The following is a 23,359-nucleotide window of genomic DNA, read 5'->3' as shown; positions in this document are numbered from 1 at the left end:
AGAGCTCCATCCAAGCTGGCCTTGAGCATTGCCAGGGATGGGGCATCCAGAACTTCTCTGGGCAACCTGTGCCAGTGCCTCGCCACCCTGACAGTGAAGAATTTCTCCCTCATATCTAATCTAAACCTCCCCTCTGTCACTTTGAAGCCATTCCCCCTTGTCCTGTCACTGCATGCACTTGTAGAAAGTCCCTCCCCATCTTTCCTGTAGGCCCCTTTAGGTACTGAGATGTTAATGGTCAGCCAGAGATCACCCGGTGCAGTGGAGCTTTGTACATGATGAGCCTGGTTTTGGTCAGCCCAAGTGCTCTGACCTTCGCTCAATGCAGGCACCGATTTTATGTGTCCATTCTCAAGAGCAGCGAGACATGAGTTCATGAGCTCCCCTGATCTCTCTCATACATGCTCACCACAGACATCTGGGATGTGATGGAGCAGTCAGACGATGTTGTCGCTTGTTTCTATTTGCTTGCACGAGGTTACCAAGCTAATATTCGAGGATCAGGAACACAAACAGAAGATCCAAATTTGCTTCCACTCCGTGGCCTCCTGTAGTATCGAGAGCTGGACTGCAGTTTGAGAGATGTCATTCGAATTAAGCATTAAATATGATTGTGGGAGGAATGCATGGGGTATGTAACACTATGATTTAGGTATATTATAGTGCAAATAATATGCAGTGTGCTGGGTGCAGCAGAGAATACTTCTCTGGTAGGTAAACTGTTGGTTTCTGAAGGTGAATGTTCTGATGTGCAAAGAATTTTACATCTGAAATATGCTATGACTGATAATAAGCATGAGGAATGATGGTGCTGTCTCACCGACCAAGATGAAAGGAAACAAGTTAACAAATAGAGTAAAAGGAAAAAATTGTGCCAGTCTTTGCAGATCATCCTCAATAATCCTACTTCTGTGATTTGCTTGCTCTGTTATATACACTAGAACATATCATATATTGTCTGTTAACTGTGCTAGGAATGTCCCAGGCTCTTGTAGTCTCTCTTCATGTCATTCTCAGCAAATCCTCCAAATATTTTCCCTTTGATTTAATTAGTCACTTCCCCGTTTGCCTGGAATGTGAGTGACGAGAAACGAACTATGGACTCATCAGTGCACTACAACAGGGAGGGTATTTTTGATTTTATTTTTTTGCTTGTCATTTGGGGTCACTCCCTCAACTATTACCTTCCAGTTAAATCCTCTGAATGTTTTCCTTCTTGTTGGTTTTCTGAGCTATAATTGCTAGACATTTGAAACTTCATTTTCTTAGATTAAATAGTAACCATTTACTGCTCATGCTTCTGTGCTCAGAGGAAGCTGTTCCGTATCCTCTGTACAATCCAACGGGGAATGTTTCCTGTGACTGACTACTTTTCATTTGAATCAGTATCAAAATGTTACCCAAATGTGCAGCAAGTTAGCCTCACAAAAGAAAAAAAATATTTTTAGGAACTGCTGCTGGAATCAGTAGAATGCTCAAATAGATAATAGTGGTATCTGGTCCTTAGCTCTCTTTTGGAAAGCATTACCCAGCAACAAATGAAATGGAGCCAACATAACCATTTAAAATAGCAAAGTAAACAGTTCATGTCGTAGTCAAGATAATCCTTAATTTCTGCTGCTTATCTGAGATCTGCCCTGCTGATCTGATGGGAGGATTTAACCTTCCTGAAAGCTGTTATCAGTGTATGTGCTTGAACTGGGGAGACCTCCTTCCACCTGCTTTTCAGAGCCCTTTCTCCTAGGAGATTAACACTGCTATGCCCTTTTTAGAAAGGAAAACCTTTGAAATATGGATTATTTTTAGAGGGATATACTAGGACTTTTTGCTACAGTACAGCTTAAGGGAAATACTAAAAAAATTTTAAAAAAGCCTATTTAAAAGATCTTTTTCTTTTTTTCTTTACAGAAGAACCTTGTCTTAAATTCTCATAATTTTTGTCTTACAAAAGAACACGTATAGTTGTGGAAATTAAAAAGAGAATAATTGGCTTGTGGTTGGTTGTGTAACCAAATCAAAAGCTATCGGGAATTTTAATTTCAAATTTCTTTGAGCTATGTTGGAAACCATTTTGTAATTTTCTCTTTCTCTTGGGATACTGTGTGAAACCCAGAATGGCAGAACAGATGGTGTGTCTTCTCTTTACAAAGAGACAAGTAACATCACTCTGTTAAAGGGGAAAGTCTAGAGGGTTTCACTGGAATATAGGAAGGCCCAGTCTAATATCTGGATCAAAACAAAAATCAGTGTTGGTTTAACAGGTTTAATCTGTAATACTTTTCACAAGCAAATGGCTCTATTTCTGATGCTATTTTTACTATGTTTCTTATGGCTTATTTTAAAATTTAAAAAAAAAATCTGTTTTTAGATTAAGACTCTCTGGTATACCTGTGCCATTGGGAGGAGGGGAGAGAATCACTGGGTGAAGTGTCTCAGGCTTAGTCATAGTAGGAGCAAGGAGTGATGGCCTGAATTATGCAGCAAAAGTTCTCAGAATAGGGAATGAGTCACTATTGCCCTTGAACTTTGTGGATCTGAAACTATATTTATCATTTCACATTGTTCCCAAGCTGCGTGTTTGCAGTCCCCCACACAGAGCAACTTGCCTTTTCTGCCCTCAAGAGCTAAAACACACACAAGGGAATTTCCAGGGAGCAAAGTTGAGGATTAATTTCTTTAAGTGAATTTTAAGAAAAGCTTTATTGAAGAATACTTGCATCGGGAGGCAACTGATGTGAAGGTAATACTAAAAGGTTATATGAAGGATTGAGGCAATAGCATACAAAGCAGAAAAAAAAGGAAGTGGGTAAAATTAAAGAGTTCCTGTAGGGTCAAGAATGTGTAGCACGCGGTACTCTTACGAGAGGAAAACATTTTTGTGAATGTACTAGCTTTTTCTTTTCCTTCTCACCTCCTTATCTGCAATGTTTTGAACACAAACTGGAACACTAAAAGGAAAGATCCAGACAATTACATTTTGCCTTCTTCCACTTCTTCCCCCACTGCAGTACAAGAGATGAATTACATGAATTTTGTACCAGGTCATGGCTAAACACCAGAAAAACACCTTGGCACTAAAATTCATCAGGGAATCTTATAGTGTCTGCAGAACTGTGTGTTCAGTTAGCGACCTGGAATTAGCACATCCTGGAAGCGTGCTCGCTGTCTCTGGTCTTACAGCAGCAGCCTCTGTAAAGAGAGTGGAAAAGGTGCTCAAGAGACTTCTATCTTTAGAGTATTTTACATAACGGAATTTTAAAAATGAGAAATATTATTATTGGGTGGCAGGATAAAAGAGGCAGTATTGGCTTGCCAAAAAAGACTTAGCAAATGGAAATCCAAAATTAGTTCCAGGAAATATTATAGGTAATGTAATAAGTATGTGAGAATTGTAGGTACTTTGCATTTTTGTATGTGAAGTAAGTGCAGCACAAGATTACACATCCCACACTGGTATTTCAAGTTTCCTTGTTCAGTGGGAAGAAAAACCATTGGTGCGTGGGGACTCATTTTATAGGCATAGATTATCAGCTATCTTTAAATCTGCTTCCAAAATCCCTCATGGCTGTCGTGACAATACATTAGCATAGGGAACTCCTGTGGGTATTTGTGCTCTGGTGTAAGTATAAGCATAAGCAAAGGCTATTCTCAGTGTCTATTTGTGATTATCTCAGAGTGCATGGAAAATGGGTAACAAAACCCTCTCTGTTTTATGGGGGTCTTTAAGAGCAGTTTACTACACCTAGACAGCTGGAATTTTCAGTCGAAGGGGTTTTGGAAAACAAAATATCAGTATCCTCAGAGTAAAACACTTTCAATAATGTGTGCAGCAAGATCATTTTAACTCAGAACTATAACTTAACCGCACCCACCTCTGCCAAACATAATAAACATACCAGAAGAAATAAACCTCAGCGCATGGGGAAATTATTCACAAGGATATTTAGCAGTATTAGACTCACAGCTCCATAAGTATTTACATTTGCTCAGAAAGTGAGAAGACCAGGGACAATTTAAAAGCTGGTTTGCACATTGGCATTACTGATGAAGTTGGATGACAAGAGATCTCTGCTTCTACTGTTACCCATAATGGATACAATTTACTAATATAGATTTGTACTCATCTAGGACAAATTTAGCAACTGGTTATGAGAGCAAAGAGTTTCACCAACTAACTGCAAAATCTGTGACTTTTAAAATGCTATGCACTGGCAGCTGTGACAGAAGCTTGAGTGTATATAAGGAGTGACATTTACACCTTGTGCTGAAGCCTTGTAGTTATTTTCTGCTGCTCTTCCCACTTTGGCCTTTAGCATTGCACTACTATGGGTCATTTTCACACTGACTAAATGTTTGATGAACATGAAGAATGGCTGCACTCAGTTCACCTAGGCATCCAGGTGGTTTTCTGTCTTTTTGTGTTTGTTTGGTTTGCTTTTCTTGGTTTAAGAAAAAAAAAAACAACAAACTTCAGACATTTGACCAAGACTTACAGCCTCCACCATGAGTTTTGGCAATGACTACGCAGTTACATTTTTATTGAAAGTACATGGAAAGCCCTTAGTAGCTCTGCTCATTGCCAGAAGCATTTGTCCCAAACAATTTGGGAACTAGTGTTCCTGCTAGTTTCCAACAGGCTCCTGTTTCCTGAGCCCTTTCCTGGGGTGCCTGGTGGGCAGGATGGGGTGGCTGATGCAGGTCCTGCACATCCTTCTCTCTTGTCTGTGGTGAACAGTGACAGGACCCGAGGGAAGCGCCTGAAGTTGTGTCAGGGGAGGTTTAGGTTGGATATTAGAAAAAGGTTCTTCCCCCAGAGGGTGGTTGGGCACTGAACAGGCTCCCCAGGGCAGTGGGCACAGCACCAAGGCTGACAGAGCTCAAGGAGTGTTTGGATGATACTCTCGGGCACATGGTGTGACTCTTGGGGATGTCCTGTGCAGGGCTAAGGGTTGAACTCGATGATCCCTGTGGGTCCCTTCCAATTAATAATATTCTGTGATTCTCTGATCCTGCACGCACATCAGAGGCGCTTGCAGTTCGTAATCAAAACCATACAATTTAAAAAAAAAAATGGCCAATATCCATGGCAACCTGACCCGGCACCGCCGCACCACAGCCCGCTCCCAACGCCTTTACACGTCGCAGAGCGAAGGAGGGCTGCAGGAAAGCAAAGGGAGAGGAAGGGAGGAGAGCCGGGAGGGAGGGCGGCACCGGCCCCGCGGCCCCCTCAGCGCGCCGGCTCCGCCCTCTGGGGGCGCTGCTGCCCCCGCCCCGCGGCCGCGCGCGGCACCGGCCCCGCGGGGAGCTCGCTCCGCGCGCCCGGGGGGGGCGTGGCAGGGCCCAGAGTGGCGTCTCCGCTGGCCAATGGGCGCGCCGCCCACCTGACAGTTAGCCGAGCGCGGCCAATGGGACGCGGCGGGGGGCGGGCGCGGCGCGGCGCGAGAGGCGCGGCCGAGCGGCGCGGCGGCAGTCGGCGCGGTGGCGCAGGATGATGCGGCTGTGGCGTTCCGCGCTGCTGCGGGAGCTGCTGCTGCTCGGCCCGCCGGGGGCGGCCGGCGGCGGGGCCGCGGCCTCGGGACCCGCCGTCGGCACCAGGCGCCTCCCGCCGCCGCTCGCCGCCCTCGGCGCCAGCCCGCCCGCCGCCCGCCGCGGCCCGGCGGCGCTGCCGGCGGCGCGGGGTCTGTGCACCCGCTCGGAGGGAGCCTTGGAGGAGCCGGGGAAGGGGGCGCAGGCGCCGTCGGCGGCTCCCGGTGAGCCCCCCGCCGACAGCGGGCACAACAATAACCACGGCGGCAAGGAGGTGGCCGGAGGCGGCGGCGGCGAGAAGTGAGTGCGGAGGGGGCGGCGGGCGCGGGGGATGATGCGGAGGCGCCATGTGAGCGCCGCCTCCCCATGCACGCGTGGTGCCTGCGGAAGGGGCCGGGCCGGGCCGGGCCGGGCCGGGCCGGGCTGGGCGGGCGCTGCCCCGGCAGGTGCGGGACCGGGGGTCCCGGGTCCATCAGGGCCGCTTCCCGGCGGCCGCGGTCACGGCGGGCGGGCTCGGAGCGGGAGGGAAGCGCAGCCCCGTGGCGGGGGGGCGTGTGCGCCCCCCGGGGCTCCTCTCACCGCTCCCTGGGGTCCCGGGCGTCCCCTTGTCCTGGCGTCCCTCCCACCCATGTGAGGCTCGGAGCAGGCAGTGTGCGCTAGGGTGTTCTGTCTAGCGCTGCTACTCGCCTAAAACTATTTCCCAGGAGAAGGCAAAGCTGTGTCATCTTGCATTAATTATTAAAGGCAGGGTACGTGGTGCGTAGTGCTGCCTTGGAAGTTTTGCAGCGCTGTCTCCTCCACGTCTACATCCACCTGGACGCGTTTCTGTGTCACCTGCTCGAGGTGACCCTGCCTTGGCAAAGGGGTTGGACTGGATGGTCTGCAGAGGTCCCTTCCAACCTTAACAATTCCGTGATTTTGTGGTCTAGTGCAGCCAGGGACAGATATTACCAGCCGTTGGTGGTGAGTACAGATATTCATAGGTGCTGCAGGATGTGTGTCCGTGCCAAGAGGTCCTTATTTGTCCCTTAGTGACAAAGATACGTGCAGGTAATAGAATGATAAGGCTGTATATGCTTATGAGGTTAATATTCTTCCACTCAGGACCTGAAACATTCTTTTAAAAAAAAGGTCAGGGACAGATGCATCAGCTCCAGTTTTTGTCCCTGGTAATGACTGGTAGTGGGTACCAGGGATAGAGTATGATAATGAGGTAAATGGTTTGGCAAAGCACTCTGCTCTGTTAGTCCTCAGCATTATGCAGTTCTTGAAAGTCTTGTTCGTTTCCTATCACCCTCTCTGACGGTTTGCCCATTCCTTGTTTGAACCTGGCTGCATTTAGTATCTTGGTAAACCTTTTAAAAGAAGTTTGACAGCTTAACTGCAAGCCCCGTGAGGACTCACATCCTTTGTGTGTGTTTGAAATGTGGCCCATGGCTCTCCTGTAGGCATCCTGTATGGGGTGGCATAATTAAAATCTAACCCCAAACTGCTTTCCCAGAATTTGCTATGCTTATGAAAAAAGCAGATGACAGAAGAAATAGAGCCAAAAAAGGAGTACCTTGTTTTTACACTGAGCAAAGCCTCTGTTAGTCTAACGCTAAGAGGAAGTCTGGAAAAGATTCCACAAGGCCTGTCAGGAAGGCTTCAGTCCTTGGCTTGTTAATAGTTCTGTTTTTGAGCTGTGGTTTGTGGGGTTTGTTTTTAGCATGAACTTGCACTCTTTCAACATGGCAGGTGGGGAAGGAGACTATCACCTTGTTCTTCTCCCCTTTTTCCCAGCAAAGGCCATAGCTGCTCAGCTTGGTTTAATGGGGTGTAGCCTTCTTTAGGCATCACTTACAATTTCTGCTGTCAGATGCCTTAAAAAATGCATGCATGTCAGGTTATGTAACCATGTACAGTATAATGCACAATCATTTGGGTATTATACTATTGTTCAAATATGAAGTCTCCTTTTTGAATTGGCTCTGTGCATAATGTTTTGGAACAAAAAATTATTCAGCTGTGGCTCAGGTAGGTGTGGTTCATAAAGGTTGCACTCGTTTTCAATAAGAAATACACACAATACCATTAAAAACTTTGGAAAAAAAGCAACATGCCAGCTGTGGTGAGTTTTTGAGGTGCTGCAGAGGTGATTTATTGAAGAGGTAACATTTTCTTAAACTGAGCTGTTACCAGCTTCCTACAGCTAGTATCAATTAGGGAAGTTCTATAATTTTTAATGTGTGGTAAAGCTATGTAGTCAGAAACCAGTTAAACACTTTTAATAATTTTTGACAAAAGGGTATATTTGAAAGTCAGGTGCTTGTTCTTTGAGCTTTACTGCGAAAAGAACAAGGAGAAAATCTGTAAAACGTCTAGCATATAGTTATGAACAAGGAAAAAACTGGAAACTTTCTTTTCATTTCAGGCTGTGCAGGAATTCCTGGTGGCACATTAATTAGTCAGGCTGCTGGATACTTTCATTTGTATTTTTCTTAATGCAGAACTATGAAAATCTTCCTTAAGCATTAGGAAGTGGTACGTTACATGTGGAAATCATTGCTATATTAAGACAGAGTACAGGGTTCAGAAGAAAAGGGAAGTTCTTCAAAAGACAGGTTTCTGGACTGTGTTGTCAACTGGGCTAAGTCAGTGCAGTCTCTGTATTCTGCTGATTTCAGCACTTTGCCACCTGGAGTATCTAACATGTGAGTTGTGTTAGGCTAATGGTTTGTGGACCCAGCTAGAAGGGCAGTAGTCCTTTTTACACTTTGTTTTTTTGCTTGTTAGTGTTGAGGGATTATTTTTCTCTATTTCGTCTTGAAGTTCTAGGATACTGGAATAACTCACAGTGTCAAAAGGTAGAACTAAGGTTTTATTACATGTTTCCTTACCTGACAGTCCTTGTTACAGAGAGTAGGAGTTGCAAGTGAACGCCTAAAATGTTTTGTGCAAAGACTATGCAGAAATTTAGAACAGTTTAATTCCTCATAGAGGGAATAATTTATGAGGTCTGTGGCTGATGAAATAACTAGTATCCCATTGCATAACCAGATCCCCTTGTGCATTTTTTCCAAAACATCACCACCTCCTTATCCCTGCTATCCAGCCTTCACACTGTGTATCTAACTGAAACTTAATATATTTTGGAGAGAAAAAATAATGGAGCTTAAACTGAGAGTGGTCATAGACTGGTAAATTTAATTAATGAAGACCCTGGATTAAAATGCACTCATATCTGTGTTCATGCCTGAGTTATTAAAACACAGTATCCTGGCAGTGTCCTCGTGTTATTTAATAGTGTTTGCTTCTACTTTCAGTATAATTGTGCAGTGTTTACTTTTACTTTCGGAATAAGTGTGCATTGTTCACCTCACACTGGACAGGAAAAGGATCAAACATTTTATCTTTGTATAAGCTACTTCTAAATGGCAAAGGCCTTGATTAAGGTGACAGGGAGGAGCAAAATGTGAGCGACCTTAACTTTTAAAAGCTAAATTGCTAACTTTTTATACTAAATTGCAGTAGTGGTTGGTACTAGTATGTGGAATATAGCAAAATGAATAAAAAAGTGTTTTATTAATTTTTTTTTTCATGACAAGGGAGTGGTAGTGCTCTTTTTTAAGGGCAGACATGAATTCTGGAGATACCTTTAAAAATAAATTTGGCTTTTGCAGCCAAACCAGATTCCAGAGGAATTACTGTAGTAACCAGGCAGTGGTTCATTTAACTGGTACTCCTGTTGGAGTATGGAATACTCAGAGATGCAAAAAACTGTTAGAAGTGCACTTTCATTAGACCTTTCATAACTCCAGTAGAGTCCAAGGTTTTGAAGCAACAGTTCTTGGTTTTACCATAAACACTTTGATATCTATTAAACATGTCTATCTTTGATCTAAGTTTATAAATACATAGTTTTTTCTTGAGTCTTGGTAAGTTCTTGGGTAAACAGTTACCCACCGCTGCTACTGGATCAGTGTCTCACTGTGCAAGGGTACAGAAAGTAGTTATTTAGTGACTTGACAAGTGTTTGTATCTCTTGGTTGGAGACATTTGTCTGTAGTATGATGACAACTTCTTCAAAGTGCCCGTTTTATGTAGAGTAGCTGCTGACTGTGGTTTGCAGCCTTTGCAGCTTTCAGAGGATGACAGAATAGTTTGAGTTGGAAGGGACCATTAAAGGTCAGCTAGTCCAGTCTCCTCTGCAATGAGCAGGAACATCTTCAACTAGATCAGGCTGCTCAGAACCTCGTAAAGTCTGACCTTGAATGTTTCTGGGGGTGGGGCATCTGCCACCTCTCTGGGCAACTTGTTCCAGCATTTCATTACCCTCATCGTAAAATTTCTTCCTTATAGCTAATCTAAATCTGCCCTCTTTTAGTTTAGAACCATTATACCTTGTCCTGTCACAACACTCTCTGCTAAAAAGTCTGTACCCATCTTTATTATAGACCCCCCTTTATGAAGGGGGCCACAATGAGGTACCCCAGGAGCCTTCTCTTCTCCAGGCTGAACAACCCCAACTCCCTCAGCCTTACCTCATAGGAGAGGTGCTCATCCTTCTAATCATCTTAGTGGCCTTCCTCTGGACCTGCTCCAAGAGGTCCGTGTCCTTCCTGTACTGGGGACCCCAGAGCTTGATGCAGCACTGCAGGTGGGGTGGCAACAAAGTGGAGTATGGGGGCAGAATCCCCTCCCTTGACCTGCTGCCCACGCTGCTTTGGATGCAGCCCAGGACACGTTTGGCTTTCTGGGCTGTGAGTGCACATGGCTGGGTCATGTCCAGCCTTTCATCCACCAGCACCCCCAAGTCCTTCTCAGCAGGGCTGATCTCAATCCATCCATCCCCCAGCCTGTGTTGTTACCAGTGTTCACCCTGACCTGGGTGCAGAACCCTGCACTTGGCCTTACTGAACCTCATGGCGTTCATACCGGGGCAAGCTTCTTGAGTTTGTCCAGTTCTCTCTGGATAGTATCCCATCCCTGAGGCTTGTCCACTGCACCACTCAGCCTGGTGTCAGCAGCAAACTTGCTGAGGGTGCACTTGATTCCACTATCTGTGTCACTGATGAAGATGTTAAACAGCACTGGTCTCAGAACAGATCCCTGAGGGACCATTGTTTGTGACAGTAATTGTGACCTCATATTTTTATGACCCTTGCCTGATGGTTAATAATGAGCCTAAAACTATTATTAGCAATATCATATCTGTATATCATTTGTTGTTCTGTAAATCCTGGTCTGCATTTTGGCAGTTATGTCTTGAAGTAGAAAGTAGCAATGTTTCACAGTATTTGAAATCTAATCTTGTTTCTGTTGTAGAAATTAGAGTTCAGCATTTGTTAAAATGAAATCCTCCCTGGAGTCTGGTTGTTAGCATTGTATTGATGCAAAAGAAGAGTTGAAGGAAGGAATGATACATACTGCAAAGACCTTGTGCTTGGGATTCCTATGTTCTTTTTTTCTTTGTATTTAAAGAGCAGTGTGGACCATCCACCAGTATTGTGGTCCACAGATTAGAATACGATCAAAGAAGTGTAGTTGTATAATAGTCTGGTGCTTAATTATTTATTTTTTTTAAAGAAGGGAAGTAAGTATCAAAAATCTTTATTCATGAAATCAGGTAAACTGGAATTTCCACTTAATTTGACTGTGAAAATTGCAAGTTCCCTGACCTGAAAAGCAGCTTTTTACATGTGCTGAATGGAATTATCTTGCTAAGTGTATTCATGGTGCCAAAACACACATCTTTTAGGTTAAGCAAATATTAGTTACTGGCATCACTGATCTGATAAACTGCAGAGCAAGCCTTTTCACCTCTATTTAGCTGATAAACTTTATCAAAAGATGGACTATTTGACAAAAAGGAATTTTTCTGTAAATATATTGAATGTCATCCTCTTTACTTTGGTAGTCAGTGCAGATCCATTGTTTAATTAGGCTGAGTGACCCAATACTGAACAGCAGCAGATGTAAAAGACATGGAAACCATGTCAAGAGATTTTATGCTGTGTAAAATCTTACGAAGAGGTCAATAAAATCTTGGTCAAATGTGTGAAGTGTTTTTCTGCACCTTTTCAGATAGAAATTCCATACTTGGGACAGCTGTAAAATTCTGACTAAGTGCTCAAAAATGTCCAATTAAATAGGTAATCAGTTAAAATTTCACAGTGTGTTTGCTGGCTTGTTTTGCCAAAGTGAAATAGAAAAGTTTCCTCTGCCAGACCTTCAGCAGTCCAGTGATGTTCCTTAAAGCCTGGAATCTTGACACTTAGGGGAGCTTAGTTAAATGCTTTGTGTAAGTGGTGGGGATATCGGGGTGTAGCCTAACTTTTAGAATTGGGTACCTGCAGAGTTAAGATGCAGAACACAGGGTGAAGCTTTTATTGGTGCCTTGGGTAGTTCTGGTTCTGTTGGCTTGACTGGACACACTGTTCTCAAAAGATTGGAGGTGAAATGTGCTGCGTGGAAGGAAAAGGGACACTCAGTAATTTGAGGTAGTTGCAAGCGTTTGTGTTGGTTGAATTGCCAGCCTGTCTGTGCATTAGTCAGCCAGCATAATTTAAAAAAAAAAATCCAGGCTGTAAGACAAGGAAAGTTCTGTTGGCTTATAAAGCTGTCTTCTGTTCTTGTGTGTAAGTACAGTGTTTTAAATTGGAAAATGAGAGGTGATATTTTTTTACTACTGGCTTTCACAGCTAGTTATGAGGGAAGGAGGGAGGCAAGGGCAATCTAGAGGTTGTCTTAAATCTAAAAGTGTATTTGGATATAATCAGATTTTTATTTAAAATAATCATAGATTTGACTTCTTTAATTATTGGGAGAGGAAAGAGGATTAAACATCAGTCTGTAAGAGTGAATTGGCCTACCTGGGGTCTGTGCTTAGTTGTAGCATTTTATTTTTGTCCCTATAACTCTGAGTTCTGTTATTCAAAGAATTGCTAATCTAGTGAAAACTTCAGTGACTAGAATTTGGACCTACACACATGCATAAATGTATAAAAATACATTAATTGCCACTGAGCATTCTAGTTTCAGGCAATAACTTTTACCTAATACAGTATTGCCCATATTATTAGATTATAAGATTGACCTTTGAAACCGATGGCTAAAATAATGCAAGACTTTATACTCTGCATTTTAGTTAATGTGCGCATTTGCTGGAGAACTGTTTTTTGATTGTATTTAGTTTTGCTTATCAGACGTCAGAACGTTGTCTTTCTCTAAACTGTGTTGTCTACAAACAAACCTGGGCGCTTCAGAGGACTAAAAGAACTGATCCGAATCCCTTTGCTTTTGCTGCCCCTGGCAGTTTGGAAGTGCCCATTCCAGCTGTGTGCTACGATGCCATACTTCTGGGGGAAGTGTAAAGAGCTGAGTACAGACTTTGGCTCCTGCCTGCTTCAGGATGCTTTGGAATATCAGGGAAAGGCAGAACTTTTTATAGGTTAAATCTATAAACTTCCAAAGACTTTAAGGGAAAGCTTTCTGTCCTGGCAGGAATCTCAGTGCTTCGTTGGGTAGGTTTCCTTCAGATTTTGCATAAAATGGAGATTAAGGTACAAAAAGACTGCAGTAATAGGGCCAGTGTATCTCAGAGTGAAATACCTAACACCTGGAATCCTTGGAGAGCTGGTGTGTTTGCACTGATAAGCACAGTGACCATTAAAGGTGTATCTGCACTGCACGTTTACTTTGCTAAGTATGTGTGATGAGAATCCCAGCTCCTGGTGCCTGAGCTGGTTCAGGGTCTGTGTTGTGCTGCAGATGGCTTTGCTTGCTTTCACGGCAACTGATGTGCCTTACATAAGCTTCCAGGAGCACAGGGGCTTCAGGACTCCTCTGTGGAGTTCTAAAAACAGGACCATTTTGAAGAAAGTACTGCACATTCACCATCTCCTTCTCTTGCCTGTAAAACAATTGGGTCGGTGTGTTCTTACAACTTTGTGATGAGGCACGTAGGTCTTTGAATGTTACAAGTAATTTATTCTCTGCACGTAGCATATCTATCCTCTGTAACATCAAGAAGAGGGATAAGTGATTAATCTGCTCCCCCCAAAAATATAAATATAATCTTAGCAATATGTGTATGACAGTAAATATATGATTGTGTTCAGTTAAGAGTGTTCGCTGTTGTAAAATCTATGTACAGTACTTTTATATTACCATTTTTTTCCTACTGAAGGCCAAATTAACCTTTGTGTTCAGTGATAGAAGTGTCCTTTGAAATTACTGGTAGCAGTTAGATTGGTAGTGAAAATGTGTCTCCTTGAGAATGCAAAAATGTGTGTAAATAAAAAGAGGCACTAAAATAATGTTGCTTTTTTTCTTTCTTTTCCAGTAAAATGAAGCAAGGTCTCCTTCCTAGCTTAGAAGATCTACTTTTCTATACTATTGCAGAAGGACAAGAAAAAATACCAGTTCATAAATTCATAACTGTAAGTTTACTGTTCCAGAGTGCTGTATGAAAGGTGGCTACTGCAGGGTTATTTTACATTTGAAATGCAAGAATGCAAAGCAAAGAATTTCTGTTATACATGTTTAGCTGTGGGAAGGAGTGTAACTATTTTTTCCCTAATACTGTTTCTGTAGCTAAGTAAAAGAATAAGTGTATTTTTATTATCCACTTCTTTGATGTGCAAAGGAGCATACTTGAAAGCATTTGTGCCTATGGCAGGGTTGGATAGTATTTGTACTTTTGTAAAATGTAGTCAGACCACTGTGGATTTCAAATTACATTAATGCTTTGACATAAAATGCAGCCAGAAGGGCCAAAGGATCAATAAGGTGTCAAAATGTCTGTGTTGATAATGTGTCTTACAGTGATAAAAACACCAAGCAGTAGATAATTTGATTGTAATAGCATATCTTTTCCCTTTAGTAATTACTGTTTTATTGTAACAGGCACTCAAATCTACAGGATTACGTACATCTGACCCTCGATTGAAAGAGTGCATGGATATGTTAAGACTGACTCTTCAGACAACTTCAGATGGTGTTATGCTGGACAAAGACCTTTTTAAAAAGTAAGTTTTCTGTCAATAATGTAACTGTATGATTCTGAATGAGTGTTGTCTATGTGTTACTGGCTACTGTCTTGAGAGACATAAGGTATATAAATCAATGTGTAATTAGAAATGGAGTCAAACATACATGCCTGATGCTGTTTTCACCCGAGTTTTTTCTCAGGTTTCACGTAGCAGACACTCTGTGATCTCCACAAGAGTTTAATGTGTCAGTGTTTGCACATGTGTCTGACCCCATACTGCAGCTCTCGGTCAGATGCCAAATAAAGTAATTGATGCAGCATGGGCTATTTAGTATGATTACATAAAACTGCTCTCTCAGTGCATCACCAGTTTTTAATCTGAAGTTCAGGATACTGCTTCTGTGTGGCGAGATGATCGGAGTATGTATATAGTTAATGCTAAAAGTGAGTGTATGAAAAACAGAGTGAAGTGAAATTTCTATAAGATATGGAGATTTGAGAGTAGTTAGGGCTGCAGACACTCCTTTGGTCTGTTTTGCAAAAGATTTGTGTGCCATATTTTAGTGATGCTCTAATTTTTTTTTTTAAGCAAAGTGTATGGTCAGATGAACAGTATAAGCACTGTTCAGGTTGTCTTCTATTGATTCCAAACACACTCCTTTGCTCCTCTACTTAAAGCTTTTGTGTGCCAAAAGATTGGAATTTTAGAAGCTCTTAAATCTCAAAATGAAAATTTCAGGCTATTTTTCAGTCTGTATTTTTATTCTATTTACATGGTAAATCATAAAATATCTGACACTTGCTTTTTTCATCAAGAGTATTCTTTTGTAAAATTGGTACATTTTTGTTGATCTGTAGCATTTTTTTTTGAATTTGTGAACTAATGTTGTTTAGTGCTGTTTCTTCTCAGTTACAATTTAAAAATATGTATGTGTTTAAAAAAGATGTATTTACATATACTATTTTGTATATTTTATAGACATACAAGTATATAAAATATATAATAGAGTGTAAGCATATACTGTATATATTTTAATATATGTTAAATGTGTATTATATTTACGTAATTTATATAAATATAAAGTATATGTGTTATATATATTAAAACATATATAGCATTTTTTGAAATATATTGAGAAAAAAAATGAATGTCGGTGTGTTTGACAAAATAACAAACCAGTCAGCTCCTTTATCAGATATGGAATATTTCCCTAAGGTACAACATGGACTAACTTTACTCCTGTATTAGGTTCGAGACCAGGTCTTTGCTGGTTACTTGTCAGCTTGGTAAAAATGCTAAATTGTTAGATTCAGAAACCTTCCTGGGTGTATGGATGGATTGGAAAGGAAATACTTCTGCTCTTCTGCATTACATGCATACCAGAGGGCTTGTCTGTCATAGTAGACTATGAATTATGTTTTAGGCAAGGGCTCTACATATGAAAAAGGACAAGTGATTGCTAATTGGCAGGATTAGCTCATGTTCTGTGTCACATCTCTGGGGTTTGATCCTCTGTGTTAGGACAGTAGTTACTTTAATAATTTGTAGAAAGCTTACACAGTTGTTTGTGTAGGAAGAGTTTTGAACATAAAGACAATACAGAGAGTGGAGAGGTGAATCTTATTTCACATAGCAGGTTTTCCTTTGCAGCAGCAGAAGGTTCCTTTGCAACCTTTTCTGTAAACCATAAAACCCCAGACTTCACTTATCTGTTCCTCCTAAGCACACTGCATTTGCTGTGAAAAGGCTTGTACAGGGTCCCTCTATTCTTTCTTCTACAAGTGTCTAAGGTGTGAAATATAATAATTTATCTCCTTGGCTGTACTTACCTCAGGACTTTGAAGCATCAGTTCCCTAAACATAAAAGTCAGTGGTGTAATTCTCCTCTTAAATGTGAATCCGAAGCTGCTAAATCAAATAAAGTGTCAAGGGTAAATGATGTGGAGCAGTGGTAGCATAAGCTTGCCTAAATCAATCAAGTCCAATAGAAATTACCTGTAAAATATGTTAGTTCACACATCTGTAGTGACTGCTTCTCTATGCCTTTGTAGTGGTTCTAAATATTGGGCTCCCATTTTACTAAAATTGCATTCTTTTGAAGTTTTTTGGCTTTACAGTACTCTCCACTTATAGTAAAAATTTGGAAAAAATCTCTGTGTTACAGGCAGAACAGCTTGAGATTTTAACCTTTGATCTCCAGAATTTCTTGAAGACTTCTGGGGTGCACATTTTGGAGAGAGGGCTCGATAAATTTCTTGAATTTATGAATTGATGAAATTTCTTGAATTTCATGTTGCATCTGTGTAACGTGGTCTTTGTAGCATGAGTGACACCTCACTGAGAACAACCTGTTGCTGAAAGCAGTGCAGTGTGCTAGTTAGCTTGCTATGTGAATTTTTTAATTTTCTTTTTTGTTTGTTTTTTTGGTACCTTAGCTGTGGTACTACTTAATATAGTAGTAGTAGTACTGTCTACTGTTAGATGGAACTTAGGCACCTTAATAAACATGGAGGATTGTACGTGCTAGCCTTCCTCATAAAGCATCCTCATTTTGACATATCCTGGTTTTTTAGATCTGTTTCTATGACACTGTAGCTAATTTGTAGAAAAAATTCCAATACTCTTTGTAAGAAATCCTCCAACCACTTTTAGCTTTTCCTTTAAGTCATAGCATGTTCCTAACAGAAAAATGTATGACTTGCCGAGAGTGCTGTTTCTTAACTAACAATATTTTGGTCAATGGAGGGGAAGGAAAGGCACAAGGCAATCAAAATTGAGTTAATTTGAAAGTGTTGTACACTTGAACAAGATGATAGCTACTGAGTAACAGATACAACTCTGAACTTTAAACCCTATTGTTTTTCAGAATAGCTTACTTGGCTCTGTAGGGTTAGCCTTTGTCACAAGGTGCTGTCTGTCCCGCTTTATTGACCCAGAACTGAGGTCTTGGCAGGCACATCTCCTCTGGTGTGCGGGTCAGAAGCAGCAATCTGGGTGTGTTATGTTCTGAGCACAAACCTGACGATTCGTTGCTGGATCTCAAACAGGATTTTCTATTTGCTGCTGAACAGCTGTGCTGCTCTCCCAGTATAGGTAGCAAATCCTGATGAAAACTTTAATTTTAGATAACCTTAACCCAGCTATTAATAAATGCTTTCACTGTATTTCAGCAATTAGATTTGAGCAATCTTTTGACAGAAGATATAGAGGACTTCCGCTATGTTAGAATGTTAATATCTGATTTGTCAACATAGTGTCATTTTTTTTTCTAAAATGTTTAAATATGCTGAACACTTCTACAGACCTAATATTGCTAGTTGGACATGGCGTTTCACGTGCCTTTCTGTAATGCTTATACTTTTTAAATGGGAAAAAAGGTGTCCCTTCATCTGTATAGACAGCAGAAGAGTTCTTTGGAATTGGTAGTTCAGACTGCGTTTTTAGCTGGTCTCCATTGTGTAGGGAAACACTAATCAGCAGTCTGAGCCAGAACTTGAAAAATAATGGATAAATGTAACAAGTTGTATGATGAAAGAAACAAAGTGATCCTAACTTTATGATAGAGACCAAAGATGCTGTTTCCAAAAACCCCTGAACCGTAGGAGGTAGGAACCCCCGTACTACAAAGTAGGAGCTTTTAGTGTACCTATCTAGAACACCTCTAAAGCCATGTGGGAGATAAGAGCCAAGCTGTTAATAAAATTTGACTGTGGAAAGATTTCTATTTATCAGTATATTCATTTACTTGAATTCCTCCCTGTGATCTTTTCCTGCTGCTCCACTTTTTCTGAGGCCAGTCATCTTCAAAGGGTTACCTGGAACATAAAGCAGTTGGACACTCTGGTGGGGAGGAGATGGCAGTTGCAGAATTTGAGAGGCTGTCGTGGCTCATGTCCTCTGTTGCCTGAAAATATTATGCCCCGTTAAAGGGAGTGTACTAAGACCTCTGTTTATTTTGTCCATGCAGTAATTGCTCTGAATACCCCTCTAGATTACTCGGGCCCCTGTATTTAATTTAGTCTGTAATTCATGTAATTTGCCTGGGTTAAGGAGTAGCAGGATAAATACGTGGACAGAGTCCAGGAACAACTGGTTAAAATAGGTAATGTCCTTAACCAGCATAGCCATTTCTGCAGTGAGTTTCAATCTGTAGGTTAAAATGATTGAACTACTGCAGTGAGCATCATAGACTTGCTGTAAGTTGTAAGTGTGTAAATGCCCTTCCTGTTTCAGAAGCATAATACAATCTCAGAGGACTGTATGTCAGTGCATACTACCTTGTTGTTTTCCACACTTTGTATTGAGTTGTTCTAATAGGTTTAGGTGTACCTCAGATACTACTTTTTTTCTTTCTTATAAGAGTGCATAATGTTGTCCAGATGGTACAGACAATGTAGAAGTGCATCTGAAGTTTAAATGTAGTGCATATTATGTTGTTACTCCTTCTGCACACTTAGCTGCCATCAGCGTTATTAATTACTTTTGAAAAGGGATTTTGCACCTGGAGTAGGTGACTGTAATTAAAGGTTACTGGGAGCAAAAACAAACAGGATTTTTCGCAGATTGCAACAAAACTAACTCAGTTGCAATTTTAACATAAACTAACAAAGCAGCATATTACAGACAGCAGTTTCTAAGGTGACAGTATGTACAACAGAAACTTCTCTAACATTTCTGTTTGGTTTTGGAGAGTAGTGCCTACCAGCATTTGAAATGGCTGTCAGTTGAATTTGGGATAAAGTCGTCTAAGTACAAAGGAGTTAAAACTAAGGATTTAAAAAAAGAGGGGGGATTCAAAGGGAGGGTAATTCTGTCTCTTCACTGGTGTTTATGCACATTCATTTTGAACTGATGATAACTTTCAATAATAGTATTATTGGGATATCTGTTCCGAGTGAAAGTATTTCCCTTAAAAATTTTTCCCTGATTTTTTACTTTTTTGAGTAAGTCCTCATTGGAAGGATATGTTTTCCTTTGTAGCATGTGCCTAGATGTTCTTAACTTCTTGTTTTGGTGCACTAATAGTATGTTTCTGCTTTCGTCAACACTGCCAGAAGGCGTGGTATGAAGGTGTTAACTGTTTATTTGGTGTTAAACCTCCCTTTCTCTTCTTTGCACTGGGATAGGGCTGTTGATATCCTTTATCAGGTCATATTTCAACTGACTGATAATGGCTCCCAATTCCCACCCCTGCTCCTGCTCACCCCCCCTCACCCAAGGACACACCACTTTCAGCATGTCTCAGCTTGTGTTTTCATCCTTGCCTTCTGTTTGTCCTAGATAAGTCCTTTCCCTTTTACTTTATCGTTTTTTTAGATGTCCCAGATGGGCTCATGTTCAGAGGGTGTGGACGCACGTAGTGTAACTGTCTTCTGGGTTAAAAGGCAAAAGGCAGCGAAGATTCCTTAACTGCTGGTAGTTGGAAGCCAGATACTTGCAGAACTGCTCACTGTTAACTTTTGCTTAGTTTAGGAGATGTTATCGACTCTCTGCACAGGGTTTTGTTCTTATTAAAGTGGAATCACATTCCAGTTTCGTTTCTTGGCACTGTTTTCACTCAGTTCATGGTGAAACAATGAAGTTAAGAAACCAACCCTGAACCTCACAGGTTCAATCTAACTCTGAAATTAGCACTTCTTTGGACAAGGGCTGAGTTAGATAACCCTCACATGGCTCGATCCTAAGAAATGGGTGGCTTAGATCCCTTTTGCAAGCTGAGATGCTGCTTGAAGGCAGATAGATAGGCTGTACCTGGCAGTACAGCCTCACAGTTGAAACTTCAAAAGATTTAATTAGAAAGGAATAAAAGTGAATGCAATGAAATTATTGTAAATAATTTAAAAAATATACAACTTAAAGCAGCAAATTTGAAAAGTCTTTCTAATAAGGACGTGTTCTTGTAGGCATGTAACTTCAAGGGACTGAAGGTTCTTATTTAAATAACATGTAATTGCTACCTAAGTAGGCTTTTGACAGTACATTGTCAAAATATTAATAAACTTTTTTAACTTTTTGCAGGTGTGTACAAAGTAATATTGTGTTGCTTACTCAAGCTTTCAGGAGGAAGTTTGTCATTCCGGATTTTATGTCGTTTACTTCCCATATTGATGAGCTATATGAAAGTGCTAAAAAACAATCTGGAGGAAAGGTAACTTATAAATTCAGCTTCAAACTTCTATAGATTCCTTGATATTAACCAAATACATTATTTTTTTAAGTAAGACAGATTTTTCTTAACATTTTTAGAAAAATGTTAAACTGATTACTTGATAAAAGTTTTGGAAGTTCAGTTATGTCTACAACTTGTAAACTGGGTCACAAATACAGCTCACAACCTCTACCAGTCTTGTAGAGTTTTACCTTTAGAATATGAGAATAGTATTGTTCCTTATTCTACATGAACTCTACAACTGCTGTATAATTTGTGAGACTATACTTTGTAGAAGGATTATGCAACTCTACACAACTGGCTGGATTGTGTGACAGAAGTAATTGTCAACATGGTACCTTTGTTTGTAAATAAAATATTCTAGTGCTTATTTTCAGTAAATTAGTTGAAAAATCCAAGACTGTTAAAAGCAAAAATTTTATATGATTTGAAAATCCTGAACATGCTGTAATACAGAACACAAATACCTTTTAGAATTTTTGTGCTGAAATTTTTACTTTGAAAAAATGTTTTATTTGATAATGATCTTGTGAATATAATAATTTGTAATGAAGTTTTAGATATACCAGGTGATTATTAGTGGGATACACAAGGCACAACTGAGTTATCCTTTCCATTGACGTTTATTTTAATTAACATATAGTTAAATATTTTGGATGTTGTAATTACATCTCTGTCTTTATTTCACACTGTGATAGGTTGCTGATTATATTCCCCAACTGGCCAAGTTCAGCCCTGATTTGTGGGGTGTGTCCCTTTGCACCGTCGATGGACAGAGGTATATTGTAATGTCTAGATTTTGTTGCTGGAATATTTGAAGGACAGGACAGAGACAACACTTCTGTAGTATTAATATGTATTAATTTGGAAATCAAAGCTTTGTCTGATAGTACTTGTGCATCAAGCTGTATTACTTTCTGTGCAGGTTGTGATGTTCTTAAGAGTTAGTTCCTTCTCTGCATTTTAATGTTTTTACTGTAGCATTATTATATAATCTGTATGTGTCACCAAAAAAATGCAGATTCACGCTCTTAAAAAGAAAAAGATGTGGAAACTGGACAGAACTAAATATGATTTTGCTTTTCAGGTTTATTAAGCTTTCTCCTGTAAAGAGTGTGTGTCAGTCTTAGATATAGTCAGTAATCTTACTTTTATTGTTTTCTTTATTAGTAATTCAGTGTAGCAGAGACAGTTAGGAGCCTAGATGTGAGTATCTCACACTATCTAGCTGAGAAGTAATGTGAGCTCTGTGTCTGCCTTTGTGACTAGACAATCAGATGCTCATCAGCTCATCAGGTGTCCCTGCTGGGCTGCAGGTTGTGTGGTGGTACTGCACTGCATGTTCTGAGAACCGTAATTTTTAGGTGTTGAGTTTGTGAATGGGGCATTCCTGAGAGAGCATCATTTTAATGTGATCTGTTATGATCTGTATGTTTGTTTCTAATTAGCCATATGCTCTGTAATCTCTAGGGGAGGAGCTGTACAAGTGAGCTGAAGTATTTTTTTCATCTCCCTGTTTAAGTGTCTGAATTATAATCTATTCGTAGTAAAACAACTTTAAAAATAAAAATGTTCATCCTTTTGAATATTTTAAATTGGCATTTTGCTTTGTTTTGGATGTTATATCATGTACCAGTGAAAGTTTTTATAATGTTTATTTTTGTTATGTTTAATGTTGCATAATGTTTGCTTTTATAATGTACGTTCTCTGAAGCCTTCTTGCATTTTCTGCAAAGAAAAGAATCGAATAAACTTCTGATTTTGCCGTTAGACAAGTGATTGCTTGAAGCCTTTTGCTCTAGATGTGGCATATGCTGCTTGTATGAGTCATGCTTTGGTGCAGTCTGACAGATGCTGAAAGTAAACTTTCCCAAAGATAGCATTTAGTAGTTGTTATAAAATACCTATGCCATTATCAAAGGGGATGTAAATACAACTATTTAATTATTGTCCCCAAATTCCCAAACCAAATTGTATCTCGTCTTTGTTTAATAGACATAAATATGTATAGTGGCTATATTCAGGTCAGCTGTACCCTGTTGAGTATTTAGTTTGCAATTGCATAGGGTAAGTGTGGCACTAGAGGTGTGAGGTGATTTTTTGCCCTGGTACAGACCTGTTTCTGAATTTGCTTATTTTTTTAATTACATCTGCAATAATCATTAGCAACTGACTTTGTTATACTTGGCTTATAGAGTCAGTTGTTAAAATCTTTAAATCTCTTTGTTATGTTCTTTAAAATGGTACTTAATAATAACATGATTTGGGGTTTTGGGGTGTTTTTGTTAATAGTCCTTGTATGTTGAGAGTAGATGTAGCATATAATACTCTACTGCCACAGCTGACAAACGGGAAATTTCAAACTTCTTTATCTGTGTTTTTTTCCCAGGCATTCTGTTGGTGATACCAAAGTTCCATTTTGTCTTCAGTCCTGCGTAAAGCCTTTGAAATATGCTATTGCTGTTAATGATCTTGGCACAGAGTATGTGCACAGATATGTTGGGAAAGAGCCTAGTGGACTAAGATTCAACAAATTGTTCCTGAACGAAGATGGTAAGAGATATATAACACATAATAATGCAAATACTGAATTTTAGAAAATTATAAAACAAGCTACGCAGTTTTTTCAGTCTCTTCATTTTACTGTATCCTCTTAAATCTTATTACTAGACAGTGTCTCAAAATATTT

At 40.4% G+C, this 23,359-nt stretch overlaps 1 protein-coding gene across 3 annotated transcripts in view; it reads left to right on the top strand.

Annotated features, from left to right (window-relative positions):
- Positions 1 to 611: 611 nt before the first annotated feature.
- Positions 612 to 23,359, top strand: part of GLS (glutaminase) — a 66,184-nt gene continuing 43,436 nt past the window's right edge. The window contains exons 1-6 of one of the 3 annotated variants that reach the window (XM_051787779.1): positions 612 to 631; positions 13,853 to 13,949; positions 14,416 to 14,537; positions 20,520 to 20,649; positions 21,369 to 21,448; positions 23,060 to 23,223. In XM_051787779.1, the coding sequence (XP_051643739.1) occupies positions 627 to 631; positions 13,853 to 13,949; positions 14,416 to 14,537; positions 20,520 to 20,649; positions 21,369 to 21,448; positions 23,060 to 23,223 (598 nt within the window). In that variant the 5' untranslated portion in view covers positions 612 to 626. Of the gene's footprint in view, positions 632 to 5,437; positions 5,827 to 13,852; positions 13,950 to 14,415; positions 14,538 to 20,519; positions 20,650 to 21,368; positions 21,449 to 23,059; positions 23,224 to 23,359 lie in introns of those variants that run through there. The other 2 variants (XM_051787776.1, XM_051787778.1) reach the window with 2 other exon arrangements.

The sequence above is a fragment of the Manacus candei genome, unplaced genomic scaffold (assembly GCF_025592945.1).
Source record: "Manacus candei isolate 608988 ecotype Guabito, Panama unplaced genomic scaffold, ASM2559294v1 h1tg000023l, whole genome shotgun sequence".
NCBI lineage: Eukaryota > Metazoa > Chordata > Aves > Passeriformes > Pipridae > Manacus > Manacus candei.
Note: the sequence above shows the minus strand (reverse complement) of the source record. Positions and strands in the feature narration are given on the sequence as shown.